Source organism: Vespa crabro, chromosome 5, assembly GCF_910589235.1.
Source record: "Vespa crabro chromosome 5, iyVesCrab1.2, whole genome shotgun sequence".
NCBI lineage: Eukaryota > Metazoa > Arthropoda > Insecta > Hymenoptera > Vespidae > Vespa > Vespa crabro.
Genome location: NC_060959.1, coordinates 2802250 through 2818752, shown reverse-complemented (window position 1 = coordinate 2818752; position 16503 = coordinate 2802250). Strand labels below are relative to the sequence as shown.

The 16503-nt window shown below is 42.7% G+C and overlaps 1 protein-coding gene across 1 annotated transcript; it reads right to left on the bottom strand.

Annotated features, from left to right (window-relative positions):
- Positions 1 to 375: 375 nt before the first annotated feature.
- On the bottom strand, positions 376 to 2054 carry LOC124424332 (histone-lysine N-methyltransferase SETMAR-like). The gene is made up of 4 exons (XM_046963240.1): positions 1937 to 2054; positions 1251 to 1735; positions 896 to 1135; positions 376 to 510 (listed from the first exon to the last, which is right to left on the bottom strand). Exons 1-4 carry the CDS (start codon positions 2052 to 2054, stop codon positions 376 to 378), a joined length of 978 nt encoding a protein of 325 aa, XP_046819196.1.
- Positions 2055 to 16503: the final 14449 nt, after the last annotated feature.

Here is a 16503-nt window from a genome sequence, read left to right as displayed (position 1 = left end):
CTAGTAAGAATATTTCCAAACCCGACAGTCACATTGATAATAGAGGTATTCGCATAAGTCCGAGCATCGCATTGGTTCTGGAGGCACTCTGGTAACATTCTCGATTCTAGTCAAAATATTTCTAGGGCCACAGTCACATTGGTTAGAGACGCACTCGCATTATTATATCTTGTCTAGTTGGAATATTTGTAGGTCCGATAGTCACAGTGGTTAGAAGCACTCGCATAACTTTTCTTCGACTATTCGGAATTGTTCTAGGTCCGAGAGTCATATTAGTTCACAAGTCAGTCGCATAACATCTCGTCGACTAGTTGGATATTTCCAAGTGCGACAGTCGCATTGATCTGCATGTAAAGCTCATAATCTTCCTTCGAGTTAACGTAAAATTGATATGTCTGTTATTCGCATTGGTTCTTGAGGGACTTTCATAGTTTTGTCTCGTCTAGTCGGAATGTTTCTAAGACCGATAGTCGCATTAGTTCTAGAGGCACTCCCATAACTTTCCCTCGACTAGACCTAATATTACCACGTCCGAAAATCTCATTGGTTCACAAGTCACGTGCATATCTTTCCCTGGCCTAATCGTAATATATCTACTTTCGTCAGTCGCATTGGTTAGAGGAACTCTCGTAAATTTTCTTCGTCAAGTGAGAATATTTAAAGGACCGACAGTTGCATTGGTTAGAAAGAAAATATTGGGTCATTCGGAAAGTCATTTCTATTTTTTTTGTATAAATGAAAGACAATTTTTGTATAATGAACAAATATTTTATTAAATTATATATTGGCCATTCAGATCCAATACCTTTTGTCATCTTTCTGGTAGTAGCATGATTCCACGCTAATAAAATTTTTGGTCTTTGCTGGCAAAAAACTGATCAAGGTGGTTTTTGACCTCTTTATTTGAAGTGATGGTTTTACTGTCTAAAAAATTTTGCAGTGACACATAATAATCTGAACGTGCCAGATCTGGAGAATATGGTGGATGTGGAATTGTATCCCATTCAAGCTGTAAGAGCTTTTGGCGAGAGACCAAACTTGTATGAGGTCTCGCATTATCTTGGTGGAACACTACACCTTTTCTGTTGATTAATTTTGGCTTTTTCTGTTGAAGTGCACCATTCAGTTTGTCCACCTGATATAGTAGACTTCCGAATTAACTGTTGTGTTATCCTGTAAAATCTCAAAACATACGATTCCTTTAAAATCCCACCGAACAGACAGCATCATCTTTCTTGATGGATATTGGCTTTGGAAATGCTTCGAGCTGGTTCATCTTTTTTGTTCCTTGATATCTTACGTTTGACATTGATATATACAACCCATTTTTCGTCCCTAGTAATGATGCGCTTCAAAAATGGATCATTTTCGTGACGTTCGAGAAATGAATCATAGACCTCAACGTGACGATACAAATTTCTCTCCGTGAGAACATGGGAAACCCACATTTCGAGTTTCGGGGTTATACCAAGGCATTTCAAGTGGTCATAAACAGTTGAATTTGATAAATTTAAGCTTTCACCGAACTCACGTGTTGTTATTCGCCGGTTTGCATCAATTAATGTCTTTATCGTGTCTTCATAAGATTCAACCGGCCTTCTAGAACGTGGTGCATCTTCGACAACAAAAGTGCCAGATCCAAATTTTGCAAACCATTTCTGGCACTGGCGTACTGTCAACACATCTTCTCCATACACATCGGTTAATTTTTTTCTGGTATGAACAGCATTTTTACCTTATCTTTAGTAAAAAAGTTTTCTTTAATAAAAAATATAAGGAAAATGCTGCTTATTGTTCTCCATATTTAAAAGGGCACCAACCAAAAACTACTGCGTAGAATCAACTGGACTTTTTCACACACAAGCCTTGCTATATCAGCTCTCAAAACTTATAATGATTATTCAGCTTAAGTGTCAAGTTAGGTGCAAAAAAATACAATTAAATCCTCTGTCGGCAAAAAATGAAATGATTTTCCGAACGACCCAATATAATAACATTCCATCGTCTTTTTGGAACATTTCTAGGACAGTCAGGCGCACCTGTTCTTGAGGCATTCGCTTAATATTCCCTCGACTACTTGGAATATTTCCAAGTAATGCAGTTGCATTGGGTTACAAGTCACTTGCATAACTTTCCTACGTCTAGACGGAATATTTCCAAGAACATAAGTTGCATTGTTTCAACAAGCACTCTCTTACTTTTCTCTCAACTAGTCGGAATATTTCCAAGTATGACAGTCGCATTGGGTCACAAGTCCCTCGTATTACTTTTCCTCGAATAGACGGTATAGTTTCAAGTCCGACAATCGCATTGGTCCTAGATGCACTCTCATAACTTGTCCTAGTCGAGCCGGAATATTTCTAGGTCCGACAGTCGCATTGGTACGAGAGGCACTCGCATATCTTACCCTCGACTAGTCCGAATATTGCCAAGTCCGACATTTGCAATGGGACGGAGTCACTCACATAATTTTCCATCGACTAGACGGAATATTACCAATTGCGACAACCGCATTAGTTCGAGAGGCCCACACATATCTATTCCTCGATTATTTGGTATATTTCCAATATCGGATAGCATTATATCGACAGGCACTAGCATAACTTTCCCTCGAATAGTCGGAATACATCCAGGTCTGATATTCGCATTGGCTCGAGAGGCATTCATATAACTTTCCCTCGAATTTGTTGAACATTTCCAATTCCGACACTGGTTGGAATTCCTCTCGCGTAACTTTCCTTCGAATAGTGGGAATATTTCTTGTTCCGACAGTCGCATTGAACCGAGAAGCACTTGCGTAACTTTCCTTCGACTAGTAGAAACATTACCAATTCCGATAGTCGCATTGGTTCAAGAAGACGTATCATAACATTCCCGCGAATAGTCGGAATATTTCTAGATCCGACTGTCACATGGATACGAGATTCGTCCTTATAACCTTCTCTCTACTAGTCGGAATATTTCTAGATTCGATATTCGCATTGATAAGATATTCGTCCGCATAAGGTTCTTTCGACTAGTTGGAATATGTCCAAGCGCTACAGTCGCATCGGTTTGTGATACACTTGAACAACTTTCCCACGATTATTCGGAAAGTTCCAAGTTCGTCAGTCGCATTGGTTCGAGAAGCGCTCGCACATTATTCCCTCGACAAGTCGGAATATTACTAAGTACGACATCGCTTTGGTGCCAGAGGTACTCGCACATATTTCCCTCAACTGGTCGTAACATTTCTAAATCAGACTATCGTTTTGTTTACAGAGACACAGGCAAAATTTTTCCACGACTAGTCGAAATATTTCGACGTCCGACAGTCGCATTAGTTTACAAGTCACTCGCATACTCTCTCTCGACTAGTTGATATATATTTATATCCGGCAGCGGAATTGTTTCGAGAGGCCCTCATATAATTTTCGGAATACATCCAGGTCCATCGAGTAGGTCGGAGCATTTCCAAACCTGACAATCGCATTGATTCAAAAGTAACACGCATAACTTTCCATCGACTAGTTGGAATATATCTAATTCCGACAGCTGCATTGTTTCTATAGGCTTTCGAATAACATTCCCTCTACTAGACGGGATATTTCCAAATCCGCCAGTCGCATAGTTTCGAGAATCACTCGCATAAATTTCCAACGACTATGTCAGAATAATACCACGTCTGATGGTCCCATTGGATCACAATTTACTCGTATAACATTCTCTCGAATAGGCGAATAATTTCCACTACCGAAAGTCGCATCGGCCAGAGAGACTCTCGTATAACTTTCTTACGACTATTCGGAATATTTCCAACACCGACAGTTGCATTGGTTCGAGAGGCACTCGCATATATTTCCCTCGAATAGTCGATATATTTCCAAGTCCGACAGTCGCATTGATTCGACAAACACTCTCATTCCATTTCCTCGACCAGTCGGAATACATCCACATCTAACATTCGCTTTGGCTTGAGAGGTAATCGCATAACTTTTCCTCGATCAGTAGGAATATTTCTACGTGCGAAAATCGCTTTGATTTGAGAATCATTCCCATAACTTTTCATTGATTAGACGAAATATTTCCAAGTCTAAAAGCCGCATTGTGTCAAGAGGCACTCGCATAACTTTCCCATGACTAGTCGGAATTTTTTCGAGTCCGGCAGTCGTATTGGTTCAAGATGCACCCGCGTAACTCTCCCTCGCCTAGTCGGAATATGATCACGTCCGAAAGTCTCATTTGTTCACATGTCCCTCGCATATCTTTCCCTTGACTAGTCGGAATATTTCCAAATACGACAGCCGCATTAGTTCAAGGGGCACTCTCATAACACTACCCCGACTAGTTGAAATATTTCCAATCCCGTCGGCCGCATTGGTTCGAGATGCACTCGCATAAGTTTACCTCGACAAGCCGGGATATTTCCAAGCCCAAACGCTGCATTTGTTTCCAAGTTACTATTCTGACAGCCACATTGTTTTGTGAGGCAATCGCATAACTTTCCTTTGACTAATCAGAGTTTTACAATGACCGATAGTTGCTTTGTTTCGAGTGGCACCCGCATATGTTCCACCAGACTAGTCAGAATAGAATTGGAAGTCTGAGTGACGCATTGGTTCGAGAGGCACTCCTATAATATTTCCTCGACTAGTCGAAATATTAGCAAGCCCGATAGTCGCATTGGCTCATTAGTCACCCGCACAAGTTTCCCCCGTCTTGTCGAAATATTTACAAGTCCGTCGGACGATTTGGTTCGACGGTAGTTGATTAACTTTACCTCGACTAGTTTGAATATTCCAAAGTTTGAAAGTAGTATTGGTTCGATAGACACCTGCATAAATTTTCCTCTACTAATCTGAAAATTTCCTAGTCCGACAGCCACATTTGTTCGAGAGGTACCGGTATAACTTTCCCTTGACTACTCAATATTTTTTCAATTCCGACAGTCCCATTGATTCACAAGTCACTCGAATAACTTTCACTCCTTTAATCGGAATAGTTCCAAGTACCAAAGTCGGTTTGGTTCGAGCGGCACTCTCATAACTTGCCCTTGACTAGTTGGAATATTTCCATGTACGACAGCCGCATTGGTTCGAGAGGCACTCGCATAATTTTCCATAATAATGACATTAATCGTCACTTCGTAATATTTCCAAGTCCGACAGCCACATTGGTTCGAGAAGAACTCGCATAACTTACCCTTAACTAATCGGAACATTTCCAAGAACGATAGTAGTATAGGTTCGAAAGGCACTCGCATGAAATTCGCTCGACTAATCGGGATATGTCTAGGTACGATGGTCCCGTTGATTCGAGAATCATTCGCATAAGTTTCCCTCGACTAATCGAAATATTTTCAAGTCCGAAGGATGCATTGTTTTGAAAGGCACTCGCATAACTTACCATCGACAAGTCAGAGTATTTCCAAGCCCGACAGTCGCATAGATTCATAAGTTACTTGCTTAACTTTCACTTGACTATTCGAAACATTTCCAAACCCAACAGCCGTATTGGGTCGAGTGGGACTCGCGTAAATTTCCCTCGACTAGTCGGATTATTGCCAACTCCGTTAGCTTTAATGATTCGAGAGGCACATGCAGAACTTTCCCCCGACTAATCGAAATATTACCGCGTCCAATTGTCTCATTGGATCATAATTCACTCTCATAACCTTTCCTCGAATATTTGGATTATTTCTATATCCCAGGGTTGCATTGGTTCGAAAAGAACTCGTATAAGTTCCTTTTATATATACGGAATATTTTCAGGTGCGATAGTCGCATTGGTTGGAGAGGTGTACGCATAATTTTCCCTCGACTAGTCGATATTTTTTTAGTTCCGACAATCGCATTTTGTCGAGCGGCATATTCCCAACTTTCCCACAACTAGGCGGAATATTACTAGGTCCGACGGTTGCATTAGTTCTAGAGTTCCTCGCATAACTTTCGCTCGAGTAGTGATAATATTTGTACGTCTGAAAGACGCACTGGTTAGTGATGTCCTCATATAAATTTCTCTCGACTAGTAGGAATATTTCCAAGTGCAAAAATCGCTTTGGTTGGAGAGGCACTCACCTAACGTTATCTCGACAAGTCGGAATATTACCACGTCCGATAGTCTTATTGGATCACAATTCAGTCACATAACCTTCCCTCGACTAGTCGGATTAGTTCGAAATCCGACATTCGCTCCAAATTGAGTGGCACTCGCGTAACATTCCCTCCACTATTTGAGATATTTCCAAGACTGGCAGCCAAATGGGATCCATAAACTCTCCCACAACTTTTCCTCGACTATTCAGAATACTTCCGAGTCCTACAACCACATTGTTTCGAGAGGCATTGGCTTATCATTCCCTTCACTAGTCGTGTTATTTCCAAGTCTGGCAGTCGGAAAGGATCGTGAGTCACTGGGATAATTTTCACTCGACTAGTCGCAATATTTCTATAACCGAAAGTCAGATTAAGTCACATGTCTATCGCATCAATTTCCATCGATTAGTCGGAATATTTCCAAGTCTGAAATCGCATTGTTGCGAGAGATACTTGCCTCATATTCGCTTAATTAGTTGGAATACTTCCGAATAGGACAGTCGCATTAATTCGAGAGGCAATTTCACAACTTTTCATTGACAAGTTGGAACATATCTTTGTGGGAAAGTCGCTTTGGTTCATGGCTTACTCGCACAACTTTCCCTCAACTAGACGGAATATTTTCAAGTGTGACAGTCGCATTGGTCCGAAAGGAACTTGCGTAACTACCCCTTGACTAGTCTGAAGATTACCACGTCCGAAAGTCTCATGTTTTCACTAGTCCTCACATTTTTTTCCATAGTCCAGTATTAATATTTCCAAGTCCGAAAGTCGCATTGGTTCGTAATGCACCCAAACAACTTTCTGTCTACTAGTCGGAACATTTCTAGTTCCCACGGTCGCAATGTTTCTAGAGGCATTCGCTTAACTTTCCCCCGATCTGTCGGAATATTCTCAAATACGACAGTCGCATTGGTTGGTGAAGCACTCGGACAACTTTCCCTCGACAAGTTCGAATGTTTCGAGTCCCACAGTCTTATTTGTTGAAGAGGAACTAGCAGGACTTTTCTTCGATTAGTCAGAACAATCCCAATTCCGACAGTCGCTTTGGTTCAGGGGATACTTGCATAACTTTCCCTCGTCTATAAGTAATATTTCGAAGAACGACAGTCGCTTTGGTTAGAGAGGCACTTTCATTTGTTTTCCTCGAGTAGTCAGTAATTTCCAAGTCCAGCCATCGCATTGGTTTCAGAGTCACTTGTTTAACTTTTCCTCGACTTGCTAGAATAGTTTTAAAACCGGCAGTTGTATTGGTTCGAGAAGCACTCGCATAATTTTCCTCCAGCAAGTTGAAATATTTCCAAGTCCGACATTCACATTAGATCCAGGGGAAATCGCATAAATTTCGATTGACTAGTGGAATTACTTCCAAGTCCGACAGTCGCAAAGGGTCGGGAGTCACTCGCATAATTTTCACTCGACTAGTCTGAAGAATACCAAGTCAACATTCTTTTTAGTCCAAGAGGTACTTGCATAATTTTCTCTCGAGAAGTCGGGATTGTTCCAAGTCCGACAGTCGCATTGTTTCGATAGTTGCTCACATAACATTCCCTCCACTATTTGGGATATTTTCAATTCTGACAAACGGATTGGATCGAGAGGCACTAGCATAATTTTACCCCGACTAGATGGAATATTTCCAATTACGACAACCTCATTGTTTCGAGAAGCACTAGCATAACTTTCCCTCGACTAGTCGCAATATATTTAATTCCGGCAGTTGCATTGGTTCTCAAGTTGCTCTCATAACTCTATCTCGTCTAATCAGGATATTTCCAAGTCCGACAGTCGCTTTGGTTCGAGTAGTACTCGCATAAATTTCCTCCGACTAGTCGAAATAATTTCCTAGTCGAACAGTCGCATTGGTGAGAGAGGCAGTCGTATGACTTTCTCTCGGCTTCACGAAATACTTTCTGTTCCGACATTCGCTTTGGTGCAGAAATGACTCGCATAATTCTCCCTCGGTTAGGCTGATTAGTTCCAAGACTGTGAGTCTCATTGGTTCGACAGGCACTCGCATAAGTTTCGCCCGACTAGTCGGCATACTTCCAAGTCTAACACACACATGGGTTCGAGATGCACTCGCATAACTTTCCTTCGACCAATCCGAATATATACAATTCTTTCAATAACATTGTTTCTCAAATCATTCACATAACTTTCGCTCGACTAATTGGAATAAGTCCAAGACCGACAGTTGCATTCATTCTCAAGTCACTTGCATAGCTTTCCTTAGACTAGTTGGCATATATCAAAGTACTATCGTTGCTTTGATTCGAGAGGCACTCGCATAGCTATCCCTCGAATAGTTGCACTACTTTCAGGTCTGACATTCGCACTGGTTCAAAAGGCACTTGCGTAACTTTCCCTCGTCTAGTCGGAATATTTCTATATCCGAAAGTCGCAATAGTTCTATAGTCACGCGCATAACTTTATATCGGCTAGTCGGAACATTTCTAAGTTCGAAAATCGAATCGGTTCACAAGGAACACGCATAACATTCCATAAACTAGTTGGAATATTTCCATTTCCGAAAGTCGCATTTGTACGAGAGACAATTGCCGAACTTTCGCTCGATTCGTCGGAATATTTCCAAGTCCGAAAGTTGCATTGCCTCCAAAGACACTCGCTCCAATTTCGCTCGACTATTAGGAATATTTCCAAGACCGACTGTCGCATTGTTTCGAGAGGTACCTACACAAATTTCCCTCGACTAGACTGAATATATCCAATACCTACAGTTGCATAGAATCGAGTGGATCTCGCATAATTTCCCCTTGACTGGTCCGAATATTTCCAAGTGCGAAATTCGCATTGATTCGAGAGTAAATTGCATAACTTTCGCTCGAAGAGTTGGAATATTTCCAAGGTCAATAATCGCATTGGGTCGATAAGCTCTCGATTAACTTACCTTCGACTAGTCGGAATATTTCTAGGTCCGAGAGTCGCATTAGATCGAGAGGAACTAGCATAACTTTCCCTCGAAGAGTCAGTATATTTCTAGTTCCGACATTTGCATTGCTTTGAGAGGCACTCGCATAACATTCCCTAGACTAATCGGAATATGTCAAAGTCCAATGGTTGCATTGGTACACAAGTCACTCGAATATTACTGGGTCCGAAAGACGCACAGGTTAGAAATGCACTCTTATTACTTTCTCTCTACCAGTCGGAATATTTCCAAGAGCGATGGTCGCATTGGTTAGAGAGGCACATGCAACATTCATCCGAATATTAGGAATATGTTCAATTTCGACAATTGCATTCGTGCGGGATGCATTCGCACATCTTCCCCTCGACTAGTCGTAAAGTTCCAAATCCGTTAGTTGCATTGTTTCGAGAGTCATCCGTATAAATTTCACTCCACTCTGCGGAATACTTCCAAGTCACGCAGTCACATTGTTTCGTTAGCCACTCACCCAATAATTCCTCGACTAGTGGTAATATTTCTATGTCCGTAAGACGAATTGGTTAGAGATGCATTCGTATAATTTTCTCTTCACTAGAGAGAATATTTCCAAGTGCGACAGTCGCATTGGTTCGAGAGGCATTCGCATAACATTCCTTCGACCACTGAGAACATTCCTAATACCGATGGTCGCTTTGCTTCACGAGTAACGATTTCAATGATTTCAAGTCGGACATTTGTTTTAGTTCGTGTGGCACTCCCATGAAGTTTACCCGACTAGTCGGAATATTTCCTAGACTGACTGCCGCATTTGTTCGAAAGGCACTCGCATAACTTTCCCCGACTAGTGGTAATAATTCGAAGTCCGACCGTCTCATTAGTTTTAGAATCACTCGCACAACTTTTCCTCGAGACGTAGTAATATTTCCAATTCCGACAGCAGCATTGCTTCGAGAATTCCTTGCATAACATACCCTCGACTAGTTGGAATATTTTCAATCCCGACAAACGCATTGGTTCGGGAGGCTCTCGCATAACTTTTCTCGACTAGTCGGGATATTTCCAAGTTCTTCATCTGCATTAGTTGGGAAAGCACTCGCATAACATTCTTCCGACCATTGGGAAAATTCCAAATTTCGACAGTTGCTTTGGATCACAAGTCACTCGAATAATGTTTTTTCGTGTAGTAGAAATTATTTCATGTACGACCTTCGCTTTGGTTCGTGTGGCACTTGCATAAAGTTCCTTCGACTAATCGGTAATTTTCTAGTCCGACAGCCTCATTTGTTCCAATATAACTCTCGTAAATTTCCCTCGCCTAGCTGGAATATTCCCAAGCCCGAGAGTAGCATTGGTTCACAAGTTACTCGCATAACTTTCCCTCGACCATTCGTTATAGTTCCATGATCGATAGCAGCAATGGTTCGAGAGGTACTCGCATAACTTTCCTATGAACAATCGACATATTCCCAAATCCGACCGTCACATTGGTACCTGAGGAACTCTTCTCATAACTACCCTCGTCGAAATAGTTCTAAGGCAGACAGCCGCATTTGTTCAAAAGGCTCTCGCATAACTTTACCATAGTAATCGGAAAATTTCCAAGGTCTACAGCTGCATTTATTTGAGTGGCGCCCGCATAACTTTATTTCGACTAGTCGAAATATTCCAAGCACGACAGTTGCCTTGGTCTACTAGTTACTCTTATAACTTTCCCCGAGTAATTGGAATATTTCCAAGCCCGACTGTCGGATAGGTTTTCAAGATACTCGCATAACTATCTACGACTAGTCGGAATATTTTAAAGCCCAACATCCGTATTGGTTCAAGAGGCACCCGCTTATTTTTTCCTCCACTGTTCAGAATATTTCCAAACCCGACAGCTCCATTGGTTTACAACACACTCGCATATCTTTCCCTCGACTAGTAGTAATATTCCCAATTACGACTGTCGCTATGGTTTACAAGTCACTCGATTGACATTTCCTCGTCTAGTCGTAATGATTAAAAGTCCGACCGTCGCAATAGTTCTAGAATCACTCGCATAACTTTCCCTCGACAAGTCGGAATATTTCCAAATCCGACAGCCGCTTTGGTTCAAAGGCACTCGCAAAACATTTCCCGACTAATCTTTATATTCCAAGTCCGGCAATCGCATTGTTACAAGTGTCACTCACATAAATTTCCTTCTACTAGTCGGAATATTTCCATGTCCGACAGTCGCATTGGTTCACAAGTCACTCGCATAATTCTCCCTCAACAGATCGGAATATTTCCAAATCCGACAGTCGCATTGATCCGAGAGACACTCGCATAATTTTCACTCGACTATTTGATATATATCTAGGTCTGATAGTCGCATTGTTTTCTGAGAACCTCGCATTACTTTCCTTCGTCTATTCGAAATAATTTCTAGACATACATTCGCAATTTTTTCGAAAGATACTCGTACATATTTCCATAGACGCGTCTGAAATCTTCCATGACCTACAGTCGCATTGGATCGCAAAAAAATCGTGTAAAAGTTCCCTTGGTTAGTAGGAATGTTTCTAAGTCTTTCGCATAGGTTCGAGAGGCACTCTACTAACTTTTCCTCGACTAGTTGGAATATATCTAAGTCTGATGATCGCATTGTTTTGAGAGGAACTTGCATAGCTTTCCTTCAATCAGGCGGAATAAATCCAAGTCTGTCATTCGCTTTGATTCGTCAGGCACTCGCATAACTTTCCCTCGATTTGACTGAATGTTTTGACTGATTGTGACTGAATGTTGCGAATGTCAGCGAGGTTGACACTCGCAATGTTTCAAGAGTACCTTGCATTGCTTTCTCTAAACTACTCGGAATAGTTACATGTACGACAATCGCATTGATTTGAGAAGCATTCGCATAACTTTCCCTCGACTAGTCGGAATATTTCAAAGTCAATCTGTCGCATTGAATCGAGAGGCACTGACAGAACTTTCTCTTGACTAGTTGGAATATGTCTAAGTTGGTTAGTGAGGATATCGCACAATTTTATCTCGACTAATGGTAATATTTATACGTCCGACTGTCCCATTGGTTCGAGAGACAGTCGCACAACTTTCCCTCCTTAGTCGGAATATTTCCAAATGCGGCAGCTTCTTTATTTCGAGAGGCATTCGCGTAACTTTCTATCGAATATTCTGAAAATATATACGACCAACAGTTGCATTGCTTTGAGACCTAGCATAATTTTCCCTCGACTAGCCGGAATAATTCCTGGTCAGATAGTCGTATTGGTTTGAAAGGTACTCGCATATTTTTTCATGGACTAATGGGATAGTTTCCAAGTACGACAGTCGCATTGGTTCGAAAGGAATTCGCATAACATTCCCTCCACTTGTCGGAATATTTTCAAGCCCAACAGCCGCATATGTCCGAATGTCACTCGCATAACCTTCTCTCGACTAGTCGGAATATTTCCAAGTAGGACAGTCGCTTTGGATCGATTGGCACGCTTATAACATTCCCTCGACTAGTTGGAAGAATTCCAATTCCGATAATCGCATTGGTTCGCGTGACACCCTCACAAATTTTTCTCGCCTATTTGGAATATTTCCAAAATCAATAGTCGCATTGGTTCACAAGACATTCGCATAACTTTCCATCGACTAGTCATAATATTTTTATGTCCGACAATCGCATTGTTTCGAGCGCCACTCGCATATCCTTCCCTCGACTAATCGGAATATTTCCAAGTGCCACTAGTCGCATTGGTTCGAGTGGCACCCGCACAAATTTTTCTGGTCTACATAAAATATTTCCAAGACCAATAGTCGAATTTAGTCACTTGTCACTCGCAAAACTATCCTTCGACTAGATGGAATATTTTTGGGTCCGACTATAGCAATGATTCGAGAGGCACTCCCATAAAATTATACGTTTAGTCGGATTATTTCTAGGTCCAACGTTGAATTGGTTCGAGAGGCACCAGCAGAACATTCCCTAGCTTAGTCTCAATTTTTCCTAGTCCGACAAACACATTACTTCACAAGTCAGTTCCATAACTTTGCCTCGGGTAGTCGGTATATTTCCAAATCCGACAGTCGCATTGGTTCTAGAAGTGCTCACATAAATTTCGTTCGTCGAGTCGAAATATTTCTAGGTACGATAGTCGCATTGTTCCTTGAGGCACTCGCATAACTATACCTCGACTAGTCGGAATATTTCTAAGTTCAACAGTCCCGTGGGTTCACAAGTCTCTTCCATAACCTTTATTCGATTAAACGATATATTGATAAGTACGACAATCGCATTTGTTTTAGGTGCATTCACATAACTATTCCAATACTAGTCGAAATATTTCACTATCCAGTAGTCGCATTGGTTCGAGTGGTACTCGCACAAATTTTTGTCGTCTATATAAAATATTTCAAAGATCAATAGTCGAGTTGGTTCACCTGCCACTCGCCTAACTTTCCCTCGACTAGTCGATATATTTCCTAGTTCGATGGTCGCATTGGCTCGAGAGGCACACACATAACTTTCCCACAACTAGTCGGAATATTTCTAGGTCCGAAAGTCCCATTCTTTCGAGATATATTCGCATGACTTTCTCTCGACTAGTCGGAATGTCTCCAAACCCGACAGTTTATAGTAAAAGTGGACATTCATGGCGTGCCTGCACGTAAGCTACCTCGCCCATTCGGGCATATGCTACGGAGCTATCTACTAGCAGCATACATCACGGCCAATTCACCGAACTCGGTATAAACCCATATTCCTACCGGCGGGGCAGGATGATCGGTTTACCCACGACCAATATCGTCGCAACAACCCATCATCCTGGTCACGCCCCGCACCGGGCGTGCTCACCGGAAACGACGGAGAGGCCCACTCACACTGCCACGATCCTTGGTACTCGTTCCGTAGAATGGGATGGGAAGGAAAGGATAGCAGGTTTATTAGTAAAAGTTTAGTGGTGGAGGGGAAAAAAAGGGAAAAATAGGAAGATGCGCACGAGCATCTCCGACTCTACCCTGTTTGAGCGTGGCCTATCCCGAGAAGATTACAGGCACCCACTCCCATCACCGGAACTCCGACAATCCCTGCTGAACAGGATTCATGAACTAATGACCCTTCATGATGAGGGATTCTTTGCAAAATACCGTGAAGAGGGAGAAGACCTCGGCCGTGGAGACAATGTCTCTCTGCTTCCGGCCAACTCCTTTCACGGAGGAATTCTTCCAGAGCCTATCTCTGTGGTTCGAAATCCGAACAGTCGATGATGTGATGCGAAACCGTGTCCTCTTCACCACACTCGCATGCTCCTTCCGTGATGATGTCCAGCGACGTTAGCATGGCCTTGAAGGCTTCGTATCCTGCAAGAAACTGACTTGTGAAATTGTTAAGAGAGACGAAACGGGCACCCATCCTGTTCTTGATGATCTGTAGTAACGCATATGTTTTCCTTGTGCAACTACTTTTCCTAATGTCGTATAGTCTCCTTCGTTTCAGTAACTGGAGATCTATCGTAAACTCCGCTGCTATGACGCAGAGGGATTCCGTAGCAGTTGAGCGATACGCGAAGGTGACTGAGATGAGGTCCGATCGCTGGGTCGCGCTTAACTTTTTGAGATATCCTTCCGTGCAGAGATAAGACCATCCTGCTGGCGCGTACGTGACCGTTGGCGTGAGCACACCTCGATAGATTGTTCGGAGGACGCAGTGGGAGAGTCCCCATTACCTCGATGCTAACCTACTTAGCTTTGCGAACAAAGGGCCGAAATTGTCGTTGAGTTAACGGCAGTGTGTCATAACCCGCATCCCTTAATCAAAGTATACCCCGAGGTATCTAACAGAATTCTTCAATTTAATATTAATGTCTCCTATCTTTATGGTGGGAGTTCTGCTAGCTAGGTCGCTTCTTTTCTCATTTTCCGTCTTTTATGCGGACGTTTTCCTCTTCTTCGGCCGATGGGTTTCCTTTTAAACCAATCGCTCATAAGGACAATCGCTTCCATCTTACGCTCGGAGATTGTCAATTTTGCCGACGTGAACCATCCGGTGATGTTGTTAACCACTCGATTTCCTTTCTCTTCGAGTTCTTTTCTTGAGTCTCCATCTGCGTTGACGAATAGGTCATCTGCGTACGCGATGGCGTTGACTTCAGAGGATTCCTCCAGGATCCTCGGGAGTTGGTCGAACATGAGATTCCATCAGAAGGGGCCGAGGACCCATATTTTTGGGCATCCTCTCGAGGCCTGCATTGAAGCCTCATGTTCTCCTATAACGATTTTGACCTTACGGACCGCGAAATAGCTTGTCATCATTTTAGAGGCGTTCCTCTGTCAGTCCCTATCTTGGAGCACCTTGAGAATTAGAGGCCACCGAACGTTGTTGAAGGCTCCCAAAATGTCGAATAACAACGCGACGATATATCTCCGTGTGGAGGCAAAAACGACTCGAAGCATCTCTACGATTGCTTCTTCTGTGAAACGTCCCTGAACAAACCCAAACTGGTTTTCCGATATTTTTCCCGGCACGAAGGAGGTTTCGGTGAGGCCCAGCTTCAGCAGCCTTTAGATAACCTTCCCTATGACGGAGAGATGGCATATCAAACATTAGTTCTGAGGGTCTTCCGTGTCCTTGTTGTCGACTTCAGGAGTTCTCTAAAAGAGCCCTTTTTCCAAATAGACGGGAAGATATTCCATTGATGGTATCCGTTGAAAAGGTCTACGAATTGGGATGGGATGACGGAGAATGCTCTTTTGAGCTCTCACTCCTCGATGAGATCTAGCCTTCGGGCTTAACCGTTTTGAGGGTCCTTATGACTGTCGCGTTCTTTCCATTCGATAAGAGTGAGGCATCCTCCGTTTCGAGAAAGTTTCCAGATAGATTCCGTAAGGCTCGCTGTTATGGTGTTCCTTCGGATATGTTGTCGTCCGGAACATGAGTATTGAGGAGGACTCTAGCCGTTTTTTGATGTTCGTGGTTTTCCCACTGTCTTGCTTAAGTGTATTAATTACTCTTTTGGCACGAAGTTTGCTCGGCTGTTGTTTGTAAACGTACCCCCACGGTTTCGCGTTGTCCTGTTTCATAACGAATTTCCTCCAACTAACTAATTTGGTACGTCGTTCTTCTTTGCACTATGCCCGCAGCGTAGAACAATACTCATGCATTAACTCGAGGCTATCCTGATATTCATTTTTTCGCTGGATCGTGCGTCTCAACCTAGCTACCGCTTTCTTCTTGTTCGCTAGCGCTAATGTCCACCATGGGTTGAACTATCGGTGAGCCTTTTTCCAGGGCCTAGATTTAGAGCAGGCGGTTGTTAGGACACTAGTGATCATGTTGGCTCGTGTCTCTATTTCTGAACTAGATCCTAAACTTCTTCCCTCTGGCCTTGCCACGGTGAGAGAGAGAGCAGGCGAACAGGTCCCATTCGGCTCTCCTGGTATTCTACCCCCTGTTTCCGTCGCCCCTAGCATCACCCCCACAATCCGACTCGGCCTTCGGGGGATGTATCGCAATGTCTATTGAATTGTGTTTATTGGACG